Genomic DNA, 27183 nt, shown 5'->3' on the forward strand with positions numbered 1-27183 from the left:
CCGCCGGAAAGAAACCCAAAAATGTTGAATTCTGTCATTTACTCATCCTCACGTCGTTTTAAAGCCATGAGACTTTGGTTAATGTTCCACACACAAATTAGGATATTTTTTTACTTCTGCTCCTCCATCGAAAGTGGACACAAGCAAAACGTAGAGGATCCAGAAAGCTCATCATGGGGGAGAGCAGCGAGGTTTGTTATAAATATGTGTCTAAAGCCTACGAAATCATCATGTCATATAAAGATAATATAAAGTGTATCTCTTCACAAGACTTGGATTAAACGGCTTGATTTGTATGGATTTGTTTTACGATGACTTTGACCTTTGTGGATCTTCTAAGTTTTGGTGACGTGGACTTTCAGCGGAGGGTCAGAAGTCTCTTAAGTTAGTTCAGTCTTATGGGTTTGAAATGACATGAGGATGAGTGTTTGACCAGCCTCTCAAATCTGATCAGATTCCTCATGCAATCAGGAAATGTCTTTTTGCATGTACAGTAAATTTCCTCTGAGAAATGGGAAGTTAACACCTGACAACAAGCAAATGCACCAAATATTTCCCCATTTCCTGCAGCATTGGATTGGTCTTTGATGGTGTTTAGTAACACGGCACAGAAGAACGGACTAGAGAAGTTTCCTGCAGCATGCATCTGTTGTGCTGTGTTTACATGTTCTCTTACGCTCTGCTGTTTACTCCCTCAAATACTTTTGATAGGACGTGTACACACCAAGTGTTCTGACACTTAGATTCGGGCGTCTTCATATCTACATGCTCAAAATGAACATTCAGATATACATATATCTTCCTCTCTTTTTTCCCTTCGAAAAAGAAAGGAGAAATGAACATGAACTTGAATAGGTCTGAGTTGGCTTTTTTTTTTAAAGTGTGAAAATATCTTAAAAGCTGTCGAGGTGTAGTTCGTTGAGTACAGATGTTAGTCATATTGGTGCCATATTCAATTTTGGACTGAAAACAAGCCTGTGAGGGAAGTAGAAGTACCTTTTTTACCCTTTTTCACCGTTCTTTGTTTAGCAGTATGCCAGTCGTTCAGCTACATTCAAAACATTGCAAAACACTATTAGTAGACAGAAACTTCATAAAGCAGTTTTTTTTTAAATGTATATGTGATCTAGAAGCTTAAATGCTGGGTTGATGACAAAAGCAGCATTTACTTTGAATAAACACAAATGCTAATTTAGTTATTACTTCACATATTCACTTATCCTTCTTGGTGTGAACGGGCCTGAAATCTGCCCCTCACAGCCTCTTTCTCATCTGTGTTGAATTCTCTGAGCTGTCTCACCCCTCTTACGTCTATCCCTATAATCTCATATACACAATGAGTTATTTCATCCATCCATCGAATCCTCCAAACGCTTGTCCTATGGCTCGGGTCACGTGATTGCTTGAGTCTATTCCTGTGTCTCGGTCGGGAAACTCCCTGGACAGTTGGTTATTTTAGATCTTTTAAAGAAGCGTCTGGTGAATTTGCTGTAATTGTGAAATGTGTGGCCGTCCAGCACAGGAATGTGTTATTCTGAGTGTTATCAGCAGTAATATGTTCCTCACACACATCCCGGCTGTTTCTGTTTTTGACAGATCTTCATACTGACCTCTGGACAGACACATCACTGTGAAAGACAGAATTATAAACAGACATGGTTACTCACGCTCTCTAATGTTCATCCTCTGCTCAGGGGGTTTATTAAAATAACATGTTAACTGCTGAATGAATATTCCTAATGCTTCACCAGCAGCTGCTGTGTTGATCATCAGGTCAGAGGGCTCTGCAGGAGCCTTTAACACAGCACTGTTCAGATATTCGTGTAGAAAACGGTTATTTTAAATGGTAAAATATAGAAATAGATTTCCTCTAAAGGAAATCAAAAAGGCCAATTTGACTGTGATTAGTAGCATGTGAATAAACCATTTATGAAAGTGTATGTTTAATAGGTTTACACTAACTTAAGTGGCAGTTAAATCATTAATCACAGTTACATGTACCGTAGGACTCTAGGTTTTCATCATTTCTAATGTGATAATCATTCCTGGCAGCTGTAGGCATGTGATGGACACACTTATAAAAGAGGCGATGTAGACACAGCTGTATGAAGAGATTAAAAATACTTCACAACACAGTTTGTGCTGATGTACTTTGCATTGCCTTCAACTTTGTGCAGCGTTCAAACTGGCTTGTGTAATCTTTTCTCTCATTCTCATTCAATAAGTATGTTTGTTTCCTGTTGCGTTGCACTTTGACACATGTGTGGAAGCGTCAGTATAACTCCTGAGCAAGAGGACTCTCAAGATCACCGTGTTCAGGACACACACAACCAAAAATAGACTATACCACAACCCCACATCGATTTTTAACCAGGGGTTTTGTCCACTTGCTTTTTTGATGGCTGACTTAAATACACTGTTGATTAGAGCAGTTTTGCCTTTGAATGAAATTAACCCACATATATTCTTTCTTAATGGCTTTAAATGATTGATAGAATAAGTACAACACAATTCCCAGGCTCACATACACACAGAACATTGTTCATGAAAAGATTTCCCTGTTCAGCGGTTTCGTTTCCTTCAGTCCAGACGCACTCATGCTGTTCCTGTAATTGAGCGGTAAAGTCACAGTAAATGTTATCAAACCATATAATTAACCGTACTGTCGAAACTTGCTGATATTAATAGGAAAGCTTGTTTTAGTATTTACTAAATAGTATAGTTCAAGCTGACGAAGACCATCCTAAGCATTTTTTTCTTGTGCTTTTTTATGCAGAAAGCGTCTTTTGAACGCATGCTGTATGAATAGCTACTTCCCTTTTCGTTGTCTCTGCTGCATGTTACCAGAAAAGATTTTATCAGTTGCTTTTATCAGCGTCATTTCAGTGTCATTTTATGATTACAGGCATACAACAGTGCTTTTGTGACATCCACTACTTTGACAATACATCGCAAGACAATTAGAGTCAGCCTCTTTTTTTTTCTTTTTTTTTTATGGTTTTGTTTTGTTTGTCCATATGAACAGTTAGGGGTCATTCTGACAAAATGTATTTGTTTGGTTAAAAGCAGTGGAATAAAAAAAAGGCATATGATGCACAAGATGCTACTAAAAATGCCAGACCGATTGAAATCGTGTTGAGAGGAGTGGATTGAAGATTTTTTTAAATCCGTACTATAGGATATATATAAAGACTTGATTGGATTTTTACACACGTGCAGTCATGTAGAAATGGCATTATTCTGTCCCTGCAGCAAGTAGGTTACACCTCGACAGATAGTTAAACTAAACCGATAGTTAGGATGAGGGCTGAAGAAAAAGCTGAAACTGAAGGAGGTCTGTTTCAGTGTTTTACTTGAAATCTTCAGTTGCACAACATCGTTTTTCTTTTTTAACAGATGCCTCAGCCAATAAAATTAATTCAAAATTAAATGACTATACAGTCAGAACAGGCATGGAAAGCCGATGTTGTTGTTGAATGTAATAAATGACTGTCGTGTCGATCTAAAATTCTCTTTCCACTCGTCGTCTGCTTTTTAAAACAAAGAAAGGAGGATGGTTAGTATGCGGAAACAGCAGGAAACTGTGTATTTGTGCAGTGTGTGCATATCAAATGATTAAGTCTGATTTGAAGCTTGTGACATCGACCAAATTGAACATTTCATTCCGATTGAAACAAAAGGTGTGCTTGTAAACGCGTTGTTCAAAATGCTACTTCAGGAACCAGCTCAGAAGGTGCATTTCTTCATCCTACAGGGCTGGAGAGTGAAGCGCTAGATGACTTGAAGGACAGCAGGGATGTAGGACTGAAACGATTCCTCGAGTAACTCGATTACAAAAAATGATCGAGGCAAATTCCTCTGCCTCGAAGCCTCTTTTAATTTATTTTAAATCTGACGTCAGCTTCTTTCGCAATTATTTTTTTTAATGTGACACAACGCGTTTACGTCACCCACAAAGCGGAAGGAGACACAAGCACTGCGTCCGAAATCGCATACTGCAAGGAGTCAGCAGTGTTTTGATTTGAGGCGCGTGCAAACGTAAAGAGAACGTCGTGGCGTGTGTCCACTGCAAGATAGAGCTGGCATACTACAACTAGGGCCGTTGATTTCCGTGATGCAGAAAACGAGGAGGAAATCATGGAATCCAGTCATAAAAACGGAATTTACAGTTTAACGCAGAATGGCACGAAATTTGCCAAATTTTAAATGAATTAATCAAAAATAGGTCATTGCACTTACATCAAATCACGATATGGACTAATATCTGTAAATGTTAAGCTGGAACAGTCTATTTAAATATGAATCCAGCATGTTCTGCGTGTCTCTGTTAATGAATGGAGCAGAAGCGCTTCTTCCTTTATTAAACACACTCCGGTGATTTCAGCGTCTGCTGTCTCACTAAATAAGACGTGAACACATGAACAACATCTCCAGAACTGCTCTGAGAGTCACTTCATGAGCATTTGACCGTTTGATTTGAGTAAAACGTACTCTGTTACTAAACGTAACCTCGGTTCTCTCTAGAAGAGCGAACGAGTACTGCGTCTTAGCTAAGACGCTACGGGAAAAGTCTCTTTTCACGAAATACTGAAGCAAAAAATTATCCTTAATTTTGTATTTTTGTAAAGCGCATTTGCAGCAGTACACAGCCATAGGCGAGACGGCTCATTCGCTCATTGGCCTGTTCTGCGGCAACTGCACAGCCTATCGAGCGCAGGCTGATGCAACATCAGACCAATAATGTCGCTTCGCGCCCTTCTTGCCACTTCCCGCCGAAACGGGTGTGGCTCAACCTATAAAAGGAGCTTGAAAAGGCTGACTCACCTGATTTATTTCATCGCCGAAGTGAACCAGAGTGAATCGTACGCACGGCAGAGAACGCAGTACTCGTTCGCTCTTCTAGAGAGAACCGAGGTTACATTTAGTAACCGAGTACGTTCTCTTACGAGAGCTCTCTCGTACTGCGTCTTAGCTAAGACACTACGGGAACCCGATGCAAAACGCTGTGCGCGCAGGGATCACACACCAATAAACCTGAAGCAACGCCCAGGATTTACAGTGCACAGTCACCTGAGGGACTCACAGAGAGTCCGGGACAGAAAAGGGGGAAAGCCCTCCGTCCCATATCTAGCAACATCCGTAGATGCGGCAATATGACATCACACAGCCGAGGCAAGGCCTGACCAATGTGGCAATGCGGGTCTTACGCAATACTGCCCATATAACAGTCGGCAGCGCATAGCGCTCATGAACTCAGAATTCCCCTCAGGGCCCCGATTCTTCTATACCGACAGCAGCCTTGCTTGCAAGGCGGGAACCTCCAGGTTATAGAACCTGATAAATGTAGACGGCGAGGCCCAACCCGCCGCAATACATATATCCTGCAAGGAGATCCCAGTAGACCACGCCCACGACGAGGCGACGCCTCTTGTGGAGTGTGCTCTGACACCCAACGGGCACTGAAGGCCCCTGGAAGCGTAAGCTAACGCTATGGCCTCAACTATCCATCTGGATAGAGTCTGTCTCGAAACAGCCATTCCCTTGGAACGTCCACCGAACGAGACAAATAGCTGCTCCGTCTGCCGAAAGGCAGCAGAGCGAGACACATAAGCTCTTAAAACCCTGACAGGGCAAAGAAGACTCGAGTTTCCATCCTCCCCTGACACCGGCAGGGCAGACAGGGCAATAACCTGAGCCCGAAACGGTGTGTTGAGGGATTTCGGCACATAACCGTGCCTAGGTTTGAGTATGACCCTTGAGTCATTGGGCCCAAACTCCAAGCACGACTGGCTCACCGAGAGCGCGTGCAAATCACCCACACGCTTCACAGAAGCGAGAGCCAACAAGAATACTGTCTTGAACGACAGATGCTGAAGGCTAACCGATTGGATAGGCTCAAAAGGGGGACCCTTCAAGGCCTCCAAAACCGCCGCGAGGTCCCACATAGGGACTGACGGAGGTCTGGGAGGATTCAGCCTCCTAGCTCCTCTGAGGAACCGGATGACTAAATCGTTCCTTCCTATTGACTGACCGGACGCCGTTTCAGAAAACGCCGCGATGGCCGCCACATAAACTTTGAGCGTGGATGGGGCTCTGCCCTTATCCAACAGCTCCTGTAGGAAGGAGAGGACCTCCTTCACCTCACAACTAAGGGGTGAATAAACTCGAGCTGTGCACCAGCTGGAGAACACCGACCACTTCGAGGCATACAGACGTCGTGTCGACGGAGCTCTAGCCCTCAGTGATGGTATTTAGCACTCCCACTGCGAGATCAGCGGGTAACCGTTGAGTGCCCATACATGCAGGGACCACAACCTCGGTTGAGGGTGCCAAATCGAGCCCTTGGCCTGCGAGAGGAGATCTCTCCTCAACGGTACCGGCCATGGGGAGACATCTGCTAATTGCATCAAATCTGGGAACCATGGTTGGTTCTTCCAAAGAGGTGCCACAAGCAGTATTGAACATCTCGTTTCTCTCACCCGTTCTATCACCTGCGGAAGGAGGGAGACGGGAGGGAACGCATAAAGCGGGCAGCACGGCCATTTCCGTGACAGCGCGCTTTCGTTCTTGGAAAAGAACGCGGGGCAGTGAGCGTTTTCGTGGGACGCAAAGAGGTCCACCTCCGCCATGCCAAATCTCTCCCACAACAGCCGGACTGTTTGCGGGTGTAGAGACCATTCGCCCGTAGGGACATTGCCTCTGGACAGCCTGTCTGGACCCAGATTCTGCAGTCCAGGCACATGCACTGGTCTCAGCGAGCGCACGTTGCGTTGAGCCCAAATCAGGAGGCGTTCCGTCAGCCTGCACAGGTTTCGGGACCCGAGACCGCCCTGGCGATTTATGTAGGACACCACGGACATGTTGTCCGAACGGACTACGACGTGGTGATCCTTGATATGGGGACAAAAGCGCGTCAGCGCGTTCTCCACTGCCAGCATTTCCAGGCAGTTGATATGATGGAGCTTTTCCCGTTCTGACCATAGGCCAAAGGACGGTCTGCCTTCGAGCAGCGCTCCCATCCCGAAGTGGAGGCGTCCGTCGACACCATTTTCACACTCGGGGAAGTCCCCAGGCTTACACCTGATCGGTACCAGCCGTTCGCTGTCCAAGGTGCTAGAGCCGCAACACAGCTCTGATCGACCTTGAAATGCAGCCGGCCAGACGCCCACGCTCTGCGCGGCACCCGAGCCTTCAGCCAGAACTGCAGGGGGCGCATGCGGAGCAGGCCCAGCCGCAGAACCGGATATGCTGAGGCCATGAGACCCAGCATCTTTTGACAGTGTTTGAGCGACACTGTCGCGCCGCAGCGGAAAGAACTCGCTGCGCGCTGAATGCCCATCATGCGCTGTGGTGACAGTCGCGCCGTCATGGAACACGAGTTCAGAACTATACCCAGAAACAGGATCGTCTGAGCTTCTCGAGGTGATCGAGTAAAACGGCCCTGTGGTCCACGAGCTCCGCTCGTGATCGGGCCAGAACCAGCCAGTCGTCCAAATAATTCAGCACTCGTATGTCTCTGAGTCTGAGAGGAGCGAGCGCTGCATCCATGCACCTCGTAAACGTACGAGGAGCTACGGACAAGCCGAATGGCAGGACTGCAAACTGGTATGCCTGGCCCTCGAAGGCGAATCTCAAAAACCGCCTGTGGTTTGACGCTATCTGTATTTGAAAATACGCGTCCTTCAGATCTATTGACATGAACCAGTCCCCTCTGCGAATCTGCGCGAGGAGCTTCCTGGTCGTGAGCATTTTGAAACTGCGTTTCATCAATGCCTTGTTCAGCTGTCTTAGATCCAGTATGGGCCTGAGACCCCCGTCTCTCTTGGGCACCAGAAAGTATCTGCTGTACAGCCCCCCCTCGCTTTGAGACACAGGCTCTACAGCCCCTTTGCTCAACAGTTTTGATATTTCGGCCCGAAGTATGTGTGCTACTTCTGTTTTGACCGTAGTTTCGACGCGCGCTGAAAAGCGCGGTGGGCGTCGAGAAAACTGTAGCGAGTAGCCTCTCTTTATAATGCCTAGCACCCAATCCGAAACCCCTGGAAGCACTGACCATGCATCTGCATGAATGGCTAAGGGCTGGATGCGAAACGCGCTCTGTTGACTGGGCAACGGCGGCGCTCGAGTGTGCTGCGCATCTGAGGCGGGGAGCGCGCTGATCACAGCGGGCAGATCGCTCTTCCTCGACCCCGTTCCGGCGCTTAACCGACTGGAGGGAGGCTGAGCGGGTCCCGTGGGACTCGATATATCTGCGAGTAACCGTGGGCTGCATGTGTGCACTTTTACCACTTTCAACTCGCTGTCTGCCTGTGCAGAATGTACGTGCACGGGCCTCGTTTTTACAGAAGCCCACGCGCCGTATGTGACATAGTGTATGTGGGCACTGGGAAGTGGGCACGTTTACTATGCGGCGTGCTCGAACGATCTGTGTCGATCTTATGTGCGCTAGCCCTGTGTGCAGGGCTGTGCTTACATGTGGAGATGGGCACTGGGTAGTGGGCATCGTCACTGCATTTATAGCACCATCGGCCGTGGCCGGACGAGCATGCACGGGTTTCGTTTTTACAGAAACCACATGACGCGTGTGACATAGTAATTGTGGGCACTGAGGGGTGGGCACGTTTACTATGCAGTGTGCGCGACCGACTTGAGTCGACATTATGGGCGCAGGCCCTGTGTGCAGGGCTGTGCTTACATGTGGAGATGGGCACTGAGGAGTGGGCATCGTCACTACATTTATAGCACCATCGGCTGTGGCCGGACGAACGTGCACGGGTTTCGTTTTTACAGAAACCACATGACGCGTGTGACATAGTGATTGTGGGCACTGAGGAGTGGGCACGTCTACTATGTAGTGCGCGTCATCGACTTGAGTCGCTTTTATGGGCGCGAGCCCTGTGTGAAGGGCTGTGCTTATATGTGGAGATGGGCACTGAGCAGTGGGCATCGTCACTACATTTATAGCACCATCGGCCGTGGCCGGGACACCAGAAATTACACATTTTTACACGAGCATTCGCCCCGGCTCCTTCTCGATGTCAGCTCGTCTGCTGGGCTTCTGAGCAGAAGGCGCGAGATCCTCGGAGCTCGCCCAGCCCTCACTGCCCGAAGCTAGCAGAGAGCGCGTGTCCTCTTCCCCCGACGCGGCCCTGAGATCGACTTCCTCGGACGACGCGCCGGCAAACAGCGGGCGCTGCCCACCGGGAAGCGATGCAGGGGGGGCCGGTGAAGCAGGGCGAACCGGCGAGCTCGGTTGAGCTGAAGACGGTTCCAGAATCCGCTGAAAGCGATGCTTTTACGGCGCCTCAGCGCAGCAGAGAATGCAGGCTCAGAGAAAAAGGCCAGGCGAGTCCTCAGAGTCACCATGGCAACAGCTCGCAGTGGGGGCATCCGCACTAACAAGACTATTGTTCAGCAGAATGTACATAGCCTTCTACAAAAAAAAAAAAAAAAATCAAATATTATTTTTTTTTTAAAGGTTTAATCACACAACATTTCTTCCATGTTTTATTTTTAATAATAAATCCCCTTTGTTTACCAAAAAGTTAATTTTCAATAATTAAAAGATAATTAAATTAATGTTTTATGTGTTTAATGTGCATCTCAGAAAATGCTTTAAAAACCCAACTGAATGGCACTTAAAAGCACTTAATTCATCTGTCAACATTATTGTCATTGTTCACAGTACAAGTACAGACAGAGAAACAATGGGTAATAATTAAATGTATATTTTTGATGTATGCTATGCATTCTATGCATTTAATAAAATAAAAATATTTTTTTTCTAAAAAAAGAAACTTAGTTGTTCATTTTAAGAAACCCAGGAGTCTTATTTTCTCTTGCATAATTAATATTGCACTTTAATTAACACATTTTATCCGATTACTCGATTAATCGATGGAACTTTTGGTAGAATACTCGATTACTAAAATATTTGATAGCTACAGCCCTACAGGGATGTCCAGCATGTTTCTTCTTCTTGCTGTCTCTCATAGTCACAGCAACACAGTCATACAGACAGTCAGACACACATCCCAGTGCTCTTTTACTCCATTCAGTCTGGAATACTTACAACATGCCAATAACATCTGAGAACTGGGACAAACTGTTTTATACAACTAAATCATAAGGAATGTTTTTTTGTGAATTTGACACCCTATCAAGTCATTGCTCTGTTGATTTGTGTATTCCAACTTGCTCAACAAAAAAGTTACAGGCTATATGTGCAGCCACTAGCTTAATTCCTTTTGGAGACTCTAGTGGCATGGAAATAACGTACTCTAACGCACATCAACTTTAACACCAACTTGTCAAGTAGCCGTGTTTTGCACACCCCTAGTGTTCTTATGCTGAGGGTATGTTGTTATATCAGAATTGCATTGATTTCTTCCTTCACCAGACCTTGTTTTTGGTGGGAGTGTTACACTGGAGTATGAAGGGAATGTGTGAAAAAAAACCCTCCTCAACTCCTCCCCCAAAACACAGACACACGACTCGGATCAGGCAGCTGGAATGCATCCCCAGAGAGAAGACACACACACACACACACACACACACACACACACACACACACACCCTCCTCAGGAATGTGTGTCCATTCCCTGCTCAGCTTCTGAACACAGCTGAGCTCATCACACTGGGATTCAGAGCAGATTTGTGAGACCATGTTCTTAGGTGAACCTTACAGGAAATGACCATCTGATAAAGATGGTGATGAATAAATAAAAAGATTGATTTATTATGTGATGAACTATAACCTCTCTGGCTGTCAAACCAGGAATTTATGGGACTAATTATTAATATGGCTCATAATGGCAACATTTAGAGCTGCTTTAATTAATATATTATTACATCTGTGTCATTTTTGCCATGTTTGCAGTGAAATCTACAAATAATCTACAAAATATAAAAGTTATAAAAAAAAATTTAGAAACCAAAATAAAAAAGTTAATTTATCCAAAAACCGAAACAGAACATCAAGTTTATTTAATAATCAAATCAATTAATCAAATTTATTGAAGAATCAACTCACAATTCAAATAAAAATTGAGCTGTATAAAAACATTTCATTTTCAGTTTTCTGAAGACATTTAACATGCAAACTTGCTAATAATACTAAATCATGATCACAAAACATCAATTATGACAAGACACATTGATGAATATAATACAATTCTGCAATGGTGTAGTTTTATTTTATATTTTAGTTTCTGACCGATGACTGGTTCCTGTTTTTATCGATTCTGCGTGATGTGGATGGGGGACTTCTTCTTTGCCATAACAGCAGTTTCTGTTTCTTCTGGCATCTACACTTTTATATTTTCTTCTGTCAGTGATGGCTCATCCTCATCTCAACATAGTTCACATTTCCAAAGAATGTGCTATATTATACAGTAGCTCATATCCCATATAGCTGTTGTTTGGTCTTTGCCAGCATTCCTCCGCTTCACCGAGGTGTTTTCCCACAGCTGGGGATTTTTTCTTGGGTTAACCGATAAACATTTTTCTTATTTCTTTAAAACAATATTTGTCTTTTACATAGCACTGACCCAATGATAGAGGACTCGTACGCTTGATTTCTCTCTCTGATGTGGATTTGATTTGTACAGAATTACAGTGGACATGTACGAGTGATCGTGTGATGCTCTGCCTTTGCCTTTCTTGACTCTCGATTAAAATAGATTTTTAAGTAAAAGTAAAAAAGGACTTACTTTGTTCCTTGTTTCTGATAAAATCTCAGAGCGAAATCCCCCTCTAACAGGGAAGTTCAGCCTCTCTGTGTCTTTTTCTCATGCAATAATTGCATCAACAACAGAAAAAATGTTAAAAAATAAAAAAACTATATTCGGCATAGCATTTTATTAAACTTGTGAATGTGTTAGTATTTAGATACTAAACAGAGCAGGGTAAACTGTAACTGTTTTTTGAAAGTTGTTTTGTGTTACTTTGACACTGTCCTGCAATCGGTTTCAAAATCCAGTTGCTCAATAAGTTAAGTTGTTCATTAGACTAAATCCTGGATAATGTCAGCCTGAAAGGAGTGTTGAGAGTTTGTGTGTGTTTTGCAGCTGTAGCAGTGTCCCGTAGTGTCAGTCATGGTGGCGCTGTCGCTGAAGATCGGGGTGGGGAACGTGGTGAAGACCATGCAGTTTGAGCCCTCCACCGTGGTGTACGACGCCTGTCGAATCATCAGGGAGAGAGTCCCAGAAGCACAGCTCGGCCAGCGTGAGTCCACATCTCACATGTATTTTATATTTCCACTTAATTCAATGAAAAATTATTGATTTGAACAGTAATAAAGAAAATACATACTCTGTGACTGATTCAATTATTCTAATAGAATATAATTGTTTGATCACAGTTTGGAAATTGGTTTCCTTTAAATGATTTTCAAGATCTGCGATTAAATTACCCATTGTCTCTTTTATTATAGCTATTAATGTCATGCAAAAATTATATTCTATCTCCAGTTAAACACTTTTTATATTGTACAGAAAGCAAGTACATGAGAAAATCATTGAGCTGAATCCACCGTCGCTCATCACATATCACCATCAAAAACTGATTAACTTAGAAAGCTTTCATCACATGCTGTGCCGTCATGTCACATCTGATGTTACACTGGATACATGTTATCTGTAGGGGGTTTTTCCTATTAGTTTTATTGCACATACATTTTGGCTTTAAATAAGATCAGTTAATCATTCACTGTTAATCTTCCTCCCTCCCACATTTCATAAAAACTTCTCAATACATAGCCTACAGCTGTCATGGGCAGCAACACTAGTCAAATTATCCGTATTTGGCTAAAATCCCAGAATAATATCTCTGATTTTGGTTTCTCTTTTTAGTGTTTGTTCCACCCAAATTCTCTTCCTTCCAAAGAGGGAAGAGAGAAAAAATACCCGAGAAGCCAAAACATACCACAGAGCTCAAGTGTAAATCTAGTTTGTGCTGCGGCGCTATAATGGGCCTGTATCAGGGTGCGGCTGGGTCCCAGGTGTTATGTAATAGTCCTCAGTACTGCTCTACATACTTGTCTTAACCTGCGAGTCATTCATCTGTTTGACAGACTGCTTTCGTTCCAAACTCAGCAGCTTATGTAGAAAGTATAGCAGTCTTAAAGGAACACTGCACTATTTTTGAAAATAGGCTAATTTTCCAACTCCCCTAGAGTTAAACAGTTGAACTTTACCATTTTTGAATCCATTCAGCTGATCTCCGGGTCTGGCCGTAGCACTTTTAGCTTAGCTTAGCATAGATCATTGAATCTGATTAGACCGTTAGCATTTCGCTTCCTTGTTCCTAGCCATATCGGCCTAGAAAATCACAACTTTTCATTATCCGTCAGTCTTAGTACACGATGAACTACAAAAGAGTTTTAAATAGGAAAAATATAGAAACTCTTTGGTCATTTTTGAGCGAGATGCTAACGGTCTAATCAGATTCAATGATCTATGCTAAGCTAAGATGAGCATATTTTTAAAAATAATGGAGTGTTCCTTTAAATAGCTGGTCTGTCAGGCTTGCCACATTACATTTGGAGGACACTATCCCTCAGAAGAAAAGGCTCAAATTCTTTCTTGGCATCACCAATGAAAATTATTATAAAAGTGTTTAAATAAACTGAGCAGTAATCTGGGCCCGATTTTAAGTAAAACAATTCCTAAATTGACCTAATCACTTAAGGAAGGAAATCTAAGTTTTTGGAGCCCAAATACTGTCTCCTGAAACTTGTTGCAAAACATCGGCTCAATGATAAGCGACTGTTTTCATTGTTTTTAAATCTTTGTTTTCTAATAAATAAGGTTGTTATGACCAAAATTTGGACAATTTCACAGTTCTCGATTGCCATTTTGATACCACAGCAAAAATTACTGCTTCAAACATTATTAAAGACAAGTAAACAGTAATACAATAACAATAATAATCTAGTTTTAAGAAGGTAACTCAAAAACCGTATGTAGCTCAAATAAATACAATAAAACAAATATTTTAATATAGTAAACCTTTGGTGTGCATGCACACAGAAAACCATCTGTCAGACAGTGGGCGAATAATGAATTGAGTTCTTTAAAGTTACATAGAATTCCAACCCAAATTATTCCAAGACTATTCATTTCTTTTTTAAAGACAAAAGGATCATTTCCAATCTACTCATTCACAGTGGAAGTGGATGATGAATTATATTGCCAACTCCCATAAAGGGCAAAAAAATGACAAAGAACCATAAGGGGACATTCACAGAGAACGTACTGCTTTCCATAGTTTTTCAGTCGACACATGGGCTAGACAGATATTTCTGGCTGATGCACTCGCATCTTGTGTCTTCTGCAGCGCTTGACACGATGGTCTAAAAATCTGGCGAACCAAGTTAAAATTAACTCATGTTTTAAAGACACATCTTTAGACCTTGGATTTTATTTTCATTCCACTGATTTACATCACACTTTTTTAAACGCAAAAAATATACTCTGTGTAAATGGCCCCTAAAATAATAAGCTACATTAATAATAAGCTACAGTTCTGGTGTGTATTTTACATTTTTTGTTCAGACAGAATGATAATAATTGCTGTCGCTTTTGATAAAAGTGTCTGCCAAATGAATAAATGTAAATAAGCATTAGGAATAATGTATTTTTAAAAATCTGAAAATTATGGGAAATGCACCTTCAGTCTTATTAGGTTGTAAAACGCAATCCGAGCACCCACTAACTCTTCTGTGTTCTTGCAGCCAGTGACTATGGCTTGTTCCTGTCAGATGAGGACCCAAAGAAAGGCATTTGGTTAGAGGCAGGCAAAGCCCTGGACTACTACATGCTGAGAAATGGAGTGAGTCTGGAATTTTTCAAATAAAATGTCAAGGAAAGTAATTCAAGTAAAATATCAAATACAATAATGTTCATTGTAAGTGCAGTCTCTATAAAATGTTTCCTTGTCTAGTAATCAGAAATGAGTGGAAAATCATAAAAAAAATCTAAGTTGTAAAATTTATGTCCATTGTTTCTATATTTGCATTGGGATTGACTTGAGAAAAATTACATTTTAAGTAAGGGTCTGTTTTTATGTACTATCGGGTTAATGTAATAGATTTCAGATTGTTCCCATTAACTTTTTTTTTTTATTTGACAGATGCTCCAAAGTAATTTACAGTTACATTTTATCAGTCAGTACACTGGCAATCAACACTTTAACTTAACATTTCAAATATTTCAAACATATGTAAGATAAAGTAGTCAACACTAATGTACATAATATGCTGGGTTTTATAAAGGATATTTCATAAGAACATATATTTTTTAGGACACTCTGGAGTACAAAAAGAAACAGAGGCCCCTGAAGATCCGCATGTTGGATGGAACTGTTAAAACAGTCATGGTGGATGACTCAAAAATCGTCAGTGACATGCTAATGACAATCTGTGCCAGAATAGGTAAGTTAGTGTCCATATGAGGAGTGAAACTCCATTCTGCCTATTTTTATGCCAGATCTCTCCTGGTTTATATTATACATGGATAACAGGTTTTACCAAGTCAGCTGGATTATCTCACTGTACTCACTGAGTGATCTCACCACTGGGGTACCACAGGGTTCAGTGATCGGACCGCTGTTTTTATCTACACCATATCACATAAGATAGTCATCCAGTCACATAGGTCCTGTTTTCACTTGGTATTAAGATATTTTTGGTGATCCAATAAGAAGTGGTCAGTGCTAAATATAGGTGGAAACAGGGTCTAAAACATTTGTGATCAGAACTAAAGCTACATTTGGATGTAGTCAGTGAGGTTTAAGATTATAAATGCATGTCTGCAACAACTCTTAATGGAGGTCTTTAATATTATGTTTAGAGGTTTACTTGAATTATTATGAGCCCTGAGAAGCAGTTTGAATGCAATGAGAGAGTAAAAACACTTTTGGTTTCTCAGGCATCACAAACTCTGACGAGTACTCACTGGTGCGTGACGTGGGAGAGGAAAAGAAAGAAGAGACCATGGGGACACTGAAAAAAGACAAGACCCTACTGAGGGATGACAAAAAAATGGAGAAACTCAAACAGAAACTTCACACAGATGATGAGTGTATGTTGCATTAGCAGTTCTTCAAAACAATACATGCTGTATATTCTAAACCTGTTCACTGTAAGGAAATATGGGAAGTTCATGGTGACCAAATGTATAATCTCATGTATTCTAGATTCTTGTTGACTGAACTTCTTTACTGTGCGCTCTGAAAAATCCATTGAAAATCCATAGAATTATATTTTTGGTTTGGCAAAGATCATGAGGAACAAGAAATCAGTCAAGTGTGTTCAAACATTCACGTTTGGATGATTTTTGGAATCTAGCTGAATTTACTGATCTCAAAGCTGTATTTCTATCGTATTTTCAGTGAATTGGTTGGATCATGGGCGGACGCTACGAGAGCAGGGTGTCGAGGAGACTGAGATGCTGCTTCTCAGGAGAAAGTTCTTCTATTCGGACCAGAATGTGGATTCCAGGGACCCAGTACAGCTCAACCTGCTCTATGTGCAGGTAAACACCACAGAAGTTCATAATCATGTCCTAAAGTCATTTGTAAACTGAATGATATCTATACACAGTGTTGGAAGGAAATTAGGGAGAGCTTGTTTCTCTTTGGATCAGTGCTGAGGGTTTTTGCCCTGAGTGACAGGGCATTCTGTCAATTGCCTCATTTCTATTTCTGTGGCATTGTAAAGGGGAAGCCACGCTCATTTTGAAATCTCATTGGCCTAAAAACACACTCTACATAACTATGTTAAATATCAAATATGGTCTGATTGGCTGTAGCTGTGATGCTTTGTGCATCTTTTTCTCTTCTGGTGTAGACAGACAAACGTATCATGCAGTGTCTACTAACTTTATTTGTATCCAAGGCCCGTGATGACATCCTGAACGGCTCCCATCCGGTCTCCTTTGATAAGGCCTGTGAGTTTGCCGGATACCAGTGCCAGATCCAGTTCGGAGACCACAATGAGTCTAAACACAAACCTGGATTCCTCGAGTGAGTGAGCTCAGCGCATTTCTGTTACTCCTTACAACCTGTATTGGTTTAGTGGAATACATTGTTTTATTTGGGTTGTTATAATATGTGAAAACATTCAATCACCTCATTGTTTGGTAGTTAAAGCCATCAGAATTCTGCATTTCTCAAACTGCATGAGAACAGAAACACAGAATTAAAATTTGTTTACATTTGTCAAGTTTACCATTGAGGAAGAGAAAATTACTCTTTCAGCTTCAATCAATTCTCAAAATATTGAAATGTTTGGATGAATTCTTCTTACTTTTTACTTTTTCCTCATCATATGTACACAAACAGTATCATCTTTGCTAACACATCCTTGACAAGATGACCAGTGTTTTTATGAATGACAGTGCTTCATTTGTTCTCAGCACAAGCTACTGCTAAAATCACCAGTCCAGACTGCTTTAATTCTCAAAATATTCATTAAAAGAAATCACTTCCTGTCTGTCTCATCCAGTTTGAAAGAATTCTTGCCCAAAGAGTACATCAAGAACAAGGGCGAGAAGAGGATCTTCCAGGTAAGGTTATGCAGGTTATGTGTAATTCAATATTTTTCATACCCATGTTAGGCACCGCTATATGAATCATAATTTAATGATAAACCCTTCTCTTTAAGGCACACAAAAACTGCCAAAACATGACAGAGATTGAGGCCAAAGTCAGCTACGTCAAACTAGCCAGATCTCTGAAAACCTATGGAGTGTCCTTCTTCTTAGTCAAGGTAACCATCTCATATTATATCTGAGCTCTAATAGTAATGCTTTCTTGTGTCAATGCTGATGTTTATTCTCTTTACAGGAAAAAATGAAAGGAAAGAATAAGCTTGTGCCGCGTTTGTTGGGCATCACTAAAGAGTGTGTGATGAGAGTGGATGAGAAGACCAAAGAAGTGATTCAGGAGTGGAGTCTGACCAACATCAAACGCTGGGCGGCTTCTCCCAAGAGCTTCACCCTGGTACCAACACACTCCTCTAAATACACACACTGTGTTACGATCATAACTCACACTTGAACTGACATGGCACTGGGATTATGATGTGTGCTAACCGTGGAATAGTTTGTGTGTCACAGATCCACTTCATGGATCGTTTAGGTTGAAAAATGTTGACCCAAAAATGACAATTCGGTCATATATTTAATAAAATTCCATCATTTATGTCCATTCTTTGAAAATCCACATAACCCAAATGTTAAAGGATCAAAAAGCCCTGAAAGAAATCATAAAAACTGTTCAGAAGTCTTTGGAGTCAGAGAGGCTGTGCTGTAATAGTTTTGTGATGTTGCCCTGGCAGGGAGTTTATTATTATTACGATGACTTGACTTCATTTTTACCTTATGATTCAGATCAGCGTCCACAGGAAGTTTGATTCAGATCATATTTTTAGCTCTGACATCAAGTTTGTGTATCTGACGTGGGTTACACTTTATTCATGAACTCTGAAAAGAACAGATTTCCAAACTTTTGTCAGCTGACCCCCTTTGAACTGAATTATTCACTGTTAATATTTCATTAATTCAACAACACATTTGCATGTTTATAGATCGCTGATACAAAATAAACAAGTAATATATCTTGTGTTTTTATTTTTCAATCAAAATAAATGCATTTATTTTTGTCTCTCATTGTACTCTGTTTTTTTTCTTGCTGCACTGATTTCTCAAATTTGGTGAATTAGGTCAGATCTATTCCACCCATGTTTTGTAATTTCACCATGAATATTAAACATATGAAGTAAAAGGAATAATTATGAAGTTTTCTTTCTAAACCCAAGACAATATTTGCTCATTTTATACAGCCTTGTATATGAATTCACCGCTTCACTATTAACTTTAAATGACTTTATCTTCTAAGCAGTTGTTTTGTAGTTTGTCGTATTAGTTACATGTTTTAAGTGTCATGTCATGTGTTTAATCTTTCTTCTTCAGGACTTTGGAGACTATCAGGATGGTTACTACTCTGTTCAGACCACTGAAGGAGAGCAGATCGCACAACTCATCGCTGGTTACATCGACATCATTCTCAAAAAGGTAACATGCCATGACCAGTCTGATTGTTAAAATTGAATAAATCATGTGAAGCCTGACACTTATTTTTGATTTCACGTATTTATTGGACTCACAAGACTAAAAGAGTTTCTGAGTTTACTGAGCACCTGACAGATAATACACACAAAACTGGAAACTGGCTGTCATTACACAACTCTATGTACAAGTTTACACGGTACCAGGTTAATACAAGTGCTTTTGAGGTAAAAAAGTTTTCCATGTTTGCTACATTCAATCTTTGAAAAAGGGTTCATATCGGCCTGATTGAGTGTATCTACAGATAAAGTTAAATATAATATATATATAACTTGTATATATAGAGCTATGTGATGATACATTTAGTGATGATATAAATAATCACATGGCTGAGATTTGCAGTGTAGTATGCGTTACATAAGTTTACTGTATTTATGCAGATAAAGTAGTTCGTGTTATATATCCAACTTTTAAAATGTTGCCGGGTAGTGGTGATATAGTTTACATTTTTTACTGATATAAGATGAAAACATTTGAGATGCGCTTAAAGTGAGCGTATGTGCATGTTTCAGGGTACGGTTGGACATACTTATAGTAGTTTTTTAATTTGTTATTAATTTGTTAATTAATTGAGTTATCAGTTTGTTATGTGTTAATATTGATAATTATGAAACACATCAACTGGCCACTGCCCAAACTAATGGTGGTGCATTGATTTACATGTCTCTGTCGGTTTAAGTAGGCATTTCCTGGACAGAATTAGCTGCATTGTGGACTAGACTTTATGCTGGTACAAAGGTTTGAGATGCACACATTATCTGCAACCGCAGCCATTCCTAATGGCTCAGGGTTTTTGCAATGGGCCTTTCATTAGAAACACTCCCTTCAAAACCATTAAGCTGCTAGTTTCCCAATAGTCCTGTGGTCTGTAGATGCTGATAATGTTCTTAGGATTGATGGAGTTCTGTTATTAAGCAGGTCTTATTCTTGTCATCCCAGTCTGATTTTTAATGGTTGTGTAATACGTCTGTGTGAAGTTGCTGCTGCTGGTTCTCTGTGGTGTGAGGAATTTCTCAACAAACCTTCATGTTTGAGCGGTCTAGAGAAATCTGCTCTGGCAACAAAGTGCTTCTCACAAGTATCTTTCCCTAACTCACTGCTTCTGGAAACCCCTTTATCTGCAGAAAAAGAGCAAAGATCACTTCGGCCAGGAGGGCGATGAGGAATCAACCATGTTGGAGGACTCCGTGGCTCCCAAAAAGTGAGCCTCTTTTCATAGTTCAGTAAAATGACAAAAGTCTCAGTCATGGCATTAGGCCTGAAGGTAACCTGTAAGGTATCATGCTTCAGGTCAACAGTTCTCCAGCAGCAGTTTAATACGATGGGGAGGGTGGAGACGGGCTCCGTCGCCCTGCCGGCCATCATCCGCTCTGGTGCCGGAGGTCCGGAGAGCTTCCAGATGGGCTCCATGCCACAGGCCAAACAGCACATCACCAGCGGACAGATGCACCGAGGACACATGCCCCCTCTGGTCAGATGTACTCATGCACACACACACAGCTTGGTGTAATTGTGATCAGTCTGTGTGTGTTGTCTGAATGTTTGTTTGGGCTGTGCAGTGAGCTGTCGGTGTTCTCTGTATCTTGCAGACGTCAGCTCAGCAGGCGTTGACTGGCACCATTAACTCCAGTATGCAGGCGGTGCAGGCGGTTCAGGCCACTCTCAATGAGTTTGATGCCCTGCCTCCTCTGGGCACTGATGCGGTGAGATGCATTATACAGATAAATATACCTCTTAAATGTCCCTGGTGTTCTGTTTGGGATAGTTTGGACCCAGGTGAAAAATAATAACTATTTCTTATCTTATTTTTTTATTTTCAAAATGCATTTGGTTTCCCTCCAACAATATTGTATTATATCGTTTTGTATATATTTATGGAATACTGTTTCCAGCAGAAACTCTGCATATTTGTCAAACACTTATGACTACTTGTTTCTCTCAGCGTTTTTTATGAATTTGAACATTGCTCAACTTTATGCTCCACACCAGTGGACATGCAGTGTAAGATTATTGAGAAAATATCTAAATCAGCATTTAACAAATTTCATGTACACAATCATGGGAGTGCTGTAATTTTTATTTCTGTATTTTTATATTGAAGTTGGGTTATTTTCGGCCTGAGCGTAACAGGTGTATTTTTTAACAGTTCACATGGGTTAAGATTGTGTGTATAAAGTAGTTTTTCCTTTGGTCTGGACAACATTTGACCTTTTTTTGATTCTAAAGCTCTACTGATGGACAGTATCTCTGCAGCTCGAGGCTCTGATCGCTAGGGCTCTGGAGTGATACTTGAGAGATTCAGATTAAAACCAGAAGAAAAATTCTATGCATAAGGCAAAATTAAAAACGTTAGCTTTTGAGAAACCTTTGAATAAGTGCTGAATGAAAGATGTGAAAGGAATGTAGACAAGATTCGTCCAGTCCAGAAGACCATATACTGCATGTGGAAAGAAGCGTGGTGAATGTATATGTGCTCAGTACTTGTATTAAACAACATCTCTCTCTGATGTTTAGGCATCTCAAGCATGGAGGAAGAACAAAATGGATGAGTCCAAACATGAGATTCACTCTCAGGTGGACGCCATCACTGCAGGAACGGCCTCCATGGTCAATCTGACTGCAGGTGACCCAGCGGAGACGGATTACACGGCTGTGGGCTGTGCTGTCACCACCATCTCCTCCAACCTGACCGAGATGTCTAAGGGAGTCAGACTGCTGGCGGCGCTGATGGAGGACGAGGGAGGAAACGGCCAGCAGCTGCTGGGAGCTGCCAAGAACCTGGCGTGTGCGGTGTCTGATATGCTGAAGACCGCTCAGCCCGGCAGTACTGAGGTATCAGTGCTAGCGCTCAGTGAGCACAGGGCATTGAGAGTTGATCGGGTGGATGCAGTGGTGTGTGGAGACTGGGGATCGTAAGGAAGTCAATGGTTGGGGTTTGGGTAATGATTCTGCTTCCCCTAAAGGTTTTCTGAAGAAATGAAAACCCAAAACCTAAACAAACACTACCATTCAAACGTTTGGGGTCCATAAAATAAGATTCATTTTGTTTCTGAAAGACATCTCTTAGGCTCATCAGGCCTGCATTTATTTGATCTGAAATAAAAAAAAGTTTTTTTGAATTATATTAAACTATTGAAGTAGAGGATTACTATTGGAGTGTATTGTAGACTGTAATTTATTTGTGATCAAAGCTGTATCAGCATCATTCCTCCAGTCTTCAGCATCATCTGATCCTTCAGAAATCATATCATTCATCATTGTTGCTGCTTAATATTTATGTTGAAACCATGACTCGTTTTTTTCAGGATTCTTTAATAAACAAAAAGTTTAAATAAACAGCAATTATTTGAAAATATTTGTAACATTATGAATGTGTACTACATCTTTTGATCAGTTTAATGAATCCTTGCTGGGGGGGGGGGATTGCTTTAAAGTAGTGTAGTTATAACTTTACCAATATTTTCTATTTATTTATTTTTTTGCTGTCTTGTACGCATTGCATTTTCCTTTAGAAAATGGTAATAACTCTATAATCTTTATGTTCTGTGTGTCTTCAGCCGCGGCAGAACCTCCTGCAGGCAGCGGGTAACGTGGGTCTGACCAGCGGTGAACTCCTGCAGCAGATCGGAGAGTCCGATGCCGATCAGCAGTTCCAGGTGTGACACACACACACACACACACACACAGTAATACACTGACCTGTGTTCTCAACAGTCTGTAGGTACAGCAGTGTTCACACACTCCAGACAGACACGCTGGAGTCAAATGCTGGTAACAACACAGAAAGAACAATTACTATTCACCAGCCAATCAAACAAATGAAGCCGGGATCATTATAAAATCAGTGCTTCACTGATCACGGATCTCGTACAGTCAGACTGAGACTGTCAGATCATGGTGTGGTGATGGCTCTCTATATTCTCATCCATATCCGCTGGAAATCAATCCTTTCATTATGCGCACCGTTTCTCTGCTTGATAGACTTCATCATTTAATCACAATTCTCTCAATTCTATCTTTTGTGTACACAGACCTGTAGTTCTCCTTAATGAATTTGTCTATTTTTTTCTCAACCAGAACCAACTCAAACCTCCTTCAGTGGCCATAAAGTGATCGGGATTACATATTGATTTGTCTTATTCATTAGGGTTTTAGAGTGAAGCGTGGCACTGTGTTGATTTACACGTGTGCAGCTCATGATACAGTATTGTAATGTCTCAAAGCGGCTCAGTTCATTTCATTTGAAACTTTGTATGAAGAGATAAAACCCACAGCACAGAGATTCATTCAGTTAGCCTTTGCAGTTTAATAATTGCACTAAGCCATATCACCGTATCAGTTTTAGTTTGATATATCATGCTGCAGTAGTTCTGATGTGTAGTTTGTTGCTGTTATAATGCCAGGGCTGGCTAACCATTTGAGATGAGATCTCCTCCGTAGTGCTTTAAAACAGAATATACTGTGTAGCACTGAAATGGGTCTGACACGTGTGATATTAAGGCAAACCTCCTACAGTATATCCTGAGCACAGCGGTGTGCGCTGCGGTGGTTTGCGCTTGATTCACGCTGATGGGATGCATATTTAGTGAGATTAGGAGGAGGTTCTTGTTGTAGAAAGCATTTCTCCTGCATATTTTCAATCATGAATTTTTTTAGGTCTATAGAATTACATTAGTCTACAGTTATTGCTGTTAAAGCAAATGAGCATGATTTTGTTTTCCTGATGACAGACGTATGTATGTGTGTGGGCTCGTGGATCTTATAGCTGCTGTAACGGTTGAAATGGTTCTGAAGGCTTTTGTCTGTTCTAATGTGATAATATTCATCACAGAACGTCTTATCACCCTTTACACAGCCGAACTGAAGGGGAAGTTTGCTGCTACAGTCGTGTGCAATGCATGTCCTTTTTTGGACAGAACGCTTATCAGAACAAGTTTAACGCATTTGGTAACGTGAAGTTTAACGGATATTATACTGAACAGGACATTTCTAGTGCCGCCCTGCCCTCTGTTTATGTTCAATGCTTGTTCTCTGAAGCGTTTATAGTGCTTCTAGCACTGTATCTGACAGCTTTACACTTCCTATCTGAGTCATTCTCAAAGTTTTTTCTGCTGAGTATTTATTACCAATGAATGAATTCATTAATTTTTTATTTATTTATATTAGCTTGAATTTGTTGTGCATGTGATTTTCTTCCATATTTTATCATGGCAAAATTAGAGCGCAAATTCATGCAAAGTCATTAGAAAGTTCATATGAGACATGCAATGTTTCATGTACAACAAGCAGCTAAATGACATGACTACTGTTTTGAACTCTCTAGCAGAGATCACAATGTACTTAACCAATATAACATAAATCATCTGCTTTTACTCATGCTAGCTCCAGTGCGAGCTGTCTTTAAAAGGCTCATTGATAGCACAATATTTGTCTGAGATGCAACTATTTGAGAATCTGGAATCTGAGGGTGCAAAAAAGTCTAAATATTGAGAAAATCATCATTAAAGTTGTCCAAATGAAGTTCTTAGCCATGCATATTACTAATGATAATATACATTTGATATATTTATGGTAGGAGATTTACAAAATATGACCTTTACTTAATATCCTAAAGAAAAAGGGATAATTTTGACTAAGGCTGTGCGATTAATCGAAATCGTAATAAAATCGCGATTTGAGCATGCACGATTTCTAAATCGCTTTATAGCACGATGTTTCAAATTTATACTGAATGCATTTATGCATTAAAGCATGTCTGTGTTTGTCAAAATCGTGATTAAAATCGAAATCGCAAAATTGATCAAAAAATCACAGCCCTAATTTTGACCCATACAATGTATTTTTGCCTGCTGCTACAAATATACCCCAGTGACTTAAGAATGGTTTTGTGCTCCGGGGACACATGCTATATATGTCTAATTAAGTTAATTTACTTGTTTATTTGTGTGTGTGTGTGTGTGTGCAGGACATGTTGATGCAGTTGGCGAAGGCTGTGGCTAATGCAGCGGCGGCTCTGGTGTTAAAGGCCAAGAATGTGGCTCAGAAATCAGAGGATTCAGCTCAACAGAACCGAGTGATTGCTGCTGCCACCCAGTGCGCCCTGTCCACGTCACAGCTGGTGGCCTGCACACGAGTGAGCGTTCACACCTGACTCATCCACAGACGGACTCACTGACCTCGCTGATGCTCCTGTGTGTGTTTTCTCTGTTTCAGGTGGTGGCTCCCACCATCAGCTCACCTGTGTGTCAGGAGCAGCTCGTGGAGGCCGGGAAGCTTGTGGCTAAGTCTGTGGAGGGCTGTGTGGAGGCGTCACAGGGGGCGACCAATGACGAGCAGCTGCTCCGACAGGTGGGCGTGGCTGCCACCGGTGTCAGTCAGGCTCTTAATGAGCTGCTGCAGCACATCAGACAGTACGCCAGCGCAGGACAGCCAATCGGACGGCACGGAGAGGCCACTGACCGCATCCTGGACGTGACGGATAACATCTTCAGCTCCATGGGGGACGCAGGTACTAGGAGCATGTTTGAGCTGTTTCTTCACTGTCTGCCCATATATCAGCTACCCTAGTGCTCCAGACAGGAAGTGAAAGTGTTTAGGAGTTTTTATTATTTTTGAGTAATTTCTATTGTTTTAATTATATTGAGGAATATTAGTTAAGTAATGAGTAAATCCATGTTCACACGGCACACACAACACCTCTGCACTCACTCCTGATTTCTCTCGACTTCGGTCAATACATGAGAACCCTGCTGTTACTTGTCTGGAAAAAGTAACTCAGATATTTTGTTGTTTTTCTTGTAAATTAAAAATGAATGCGTTACTTTACTAGTTACTTGAAAAAAGTAGTCTCAAACAACATTACCCCAACAATGATTGTAAGTCACTTTATATAAAAGTGTCTGCTGAATGTCAAAACGGAAACATTAAATAGTCCATGTTTAATGTAGTTTGAGCTGATGTGCAGAGACTTCACATTTAAAGGCCTTTGGATGTTGACGTACGTATAAATCAGACTCATGCACAGATGTGTTCCTCTCTGTGTTCAGGGGAGATGGTGCGACAGGCTCGGATCCTGGCTCAGGCCACCTCAGATTTGGTCAATGCTATCAAGGCCGACGCGGAGGGCGAGACTGACCTGGAGAACTCCCGCAAACTCCTGTCTGCGGCCAAACTCCTGGCTGACGCCACGGCCAGGATGGTGGAAGCTGCCAAGGTGGGACAGAAGACGCCTCAGAGCGTGTTTTAGACTGGATGGCGGTGTGCTCAGAGCTGAGTGTGTGTTGTGTGTGTGTGTCGGCAGGGTGCGGCTGCTAACCCGGACAGTGAGGAGCAGCAGCAGAAGCTGCGTGAAGCTGCCGAGGGCCTGCGCATGGCCACCAACGCTGCGGCTCAGAACGCCATCAAGAAAAGGCTGGTCAACAAACTGGAGGTGAGGACTGAAGCACACAAGGCCAAACCTCCAGGAACACCAAGATGTGATGACACTCTTTTGAAAAGAATGAATTCTAGAAGTGTTCTCTTCTCTGCCTTATTTGGGTAAAGTTATGTTTTATAGCTCATGGAGTAAAATCTTGCCAAAGGCTCCAGTGAAAAAGATTTATGGCGTTTTTAAAGACTGCAGCGTTTGCAGATTCATAAGTGACTTGTTGCAACTTGTGAGAAAGACAACAGGCTTCGCAAACTCCACATACCTCTGTTTTATACTGTTTCAACTGTTCATAATCTGCAGTAAAAAGAACCGAGTTCAGGATTAGTTTTTGTGACATCTGTCCGTCTGTCTCTAACTGGCCAAAATACTCCAGTGACTTTCCAGAAGACTCACGTAGCCCTAGCAGCTAGCTAGAACTTGCCCAACTCTAACAATGCTGAGCAACTAACAATGTCTAATAACCAACAGCCAGACAGAACTACATCGCAACATCTAGAAACCAAGCTAAAGACCCTAACAACCAACTAGAACGGTTGCTGCTTATGCTCACCAAGGACGCACTTCTTTGATTAAATCCTGTAAGAGTTGTGTAATATTATTACATTTACAGCTTGAATATATTTC

At 41.6% G+C, this 27183-nt stretch overlaps 1 protein-coding gene across 1 annotated transcript in view; it reads left to right on the forward strand.

Moving 5' to 3' along the window:
* LOC132116482 (talin-1-like) overlaps window positions 1-27183 on the forward strand; it is an 82427-nt gene that overhangs the window by 21791 nt on the left and 33453 nt on the right. Inside the window, exons 2-20 of the mRNA XM_059525341.1 lie at window positions 12069-12225; window positions 14735-14832; window positions 15304-15433; window positions 15930-16082; window positions 16393-16535; window positions 16898-17025; window positions 17507-17567; window positions 17666-17770; window positions 17848-18003; window positions 18975-19076; window positions 20255-20331; window positions 20421-20601; window positions 20720-20833; window positions 21645-21962; window positions 22688-22786; window positions 25096-25263; window positions 25344-25638; window positions 26177-26343; window positions 26431-26559. Of these exons, the coding sequence (XP_059381324.1) occupies window positions 12096-12225; window positions 14735-14832; window positions 15304-15433; window positions 15930-16082; window positions 16393-16535; window positions 16898-17025; window positions 17507-17567; window positions 17666-17770; window positions 17848-18003; window positions 18975-19076; window positions 20255-20331; window positions 20421-20601; window positions 20720-20833; window positions 21645-21962; window positions 22688-22786; window positions 25096-25263; window positions 25344-25638; window positions 26177-26343; window positions 26431-26559 (2754 nt within the window). The 5' untranslated portion in view covers window positions 12069-12095. The remainder of the gene's footprint in view (window positions 1-12068; window positions 12226-14734; window positions 14833-15303; window positions 15434-15929; window positions 16083-16392; window positions 16536-16897; window positions 17026-17506; window positions 17568-17665; window positions 17771-17847; window positions 18004-18974; window positions 19077-20254; window positions 20332-20420; window positions 20602-20719; window positions 20834-21644; window positions 21963-22687; window positions 22787-25095; window positions 25264-25343; window positions 25639-26176; window positions 26344-26430; window positions 26560-27183) is intronic.

Source organism: Carassius carassius, chromosome 35, assembly GCF_963082965.1.
Source record: "Carassius carassius chromosome 35, fCarCar2.1, whole genome shotgun sequence".
Taxonomy (NCBI): Eukaryota; Metazoa; Chordata; class Actinopteri; order Cypriniformes; family Cyprinidae; genus Carassius; species Carassius carassius.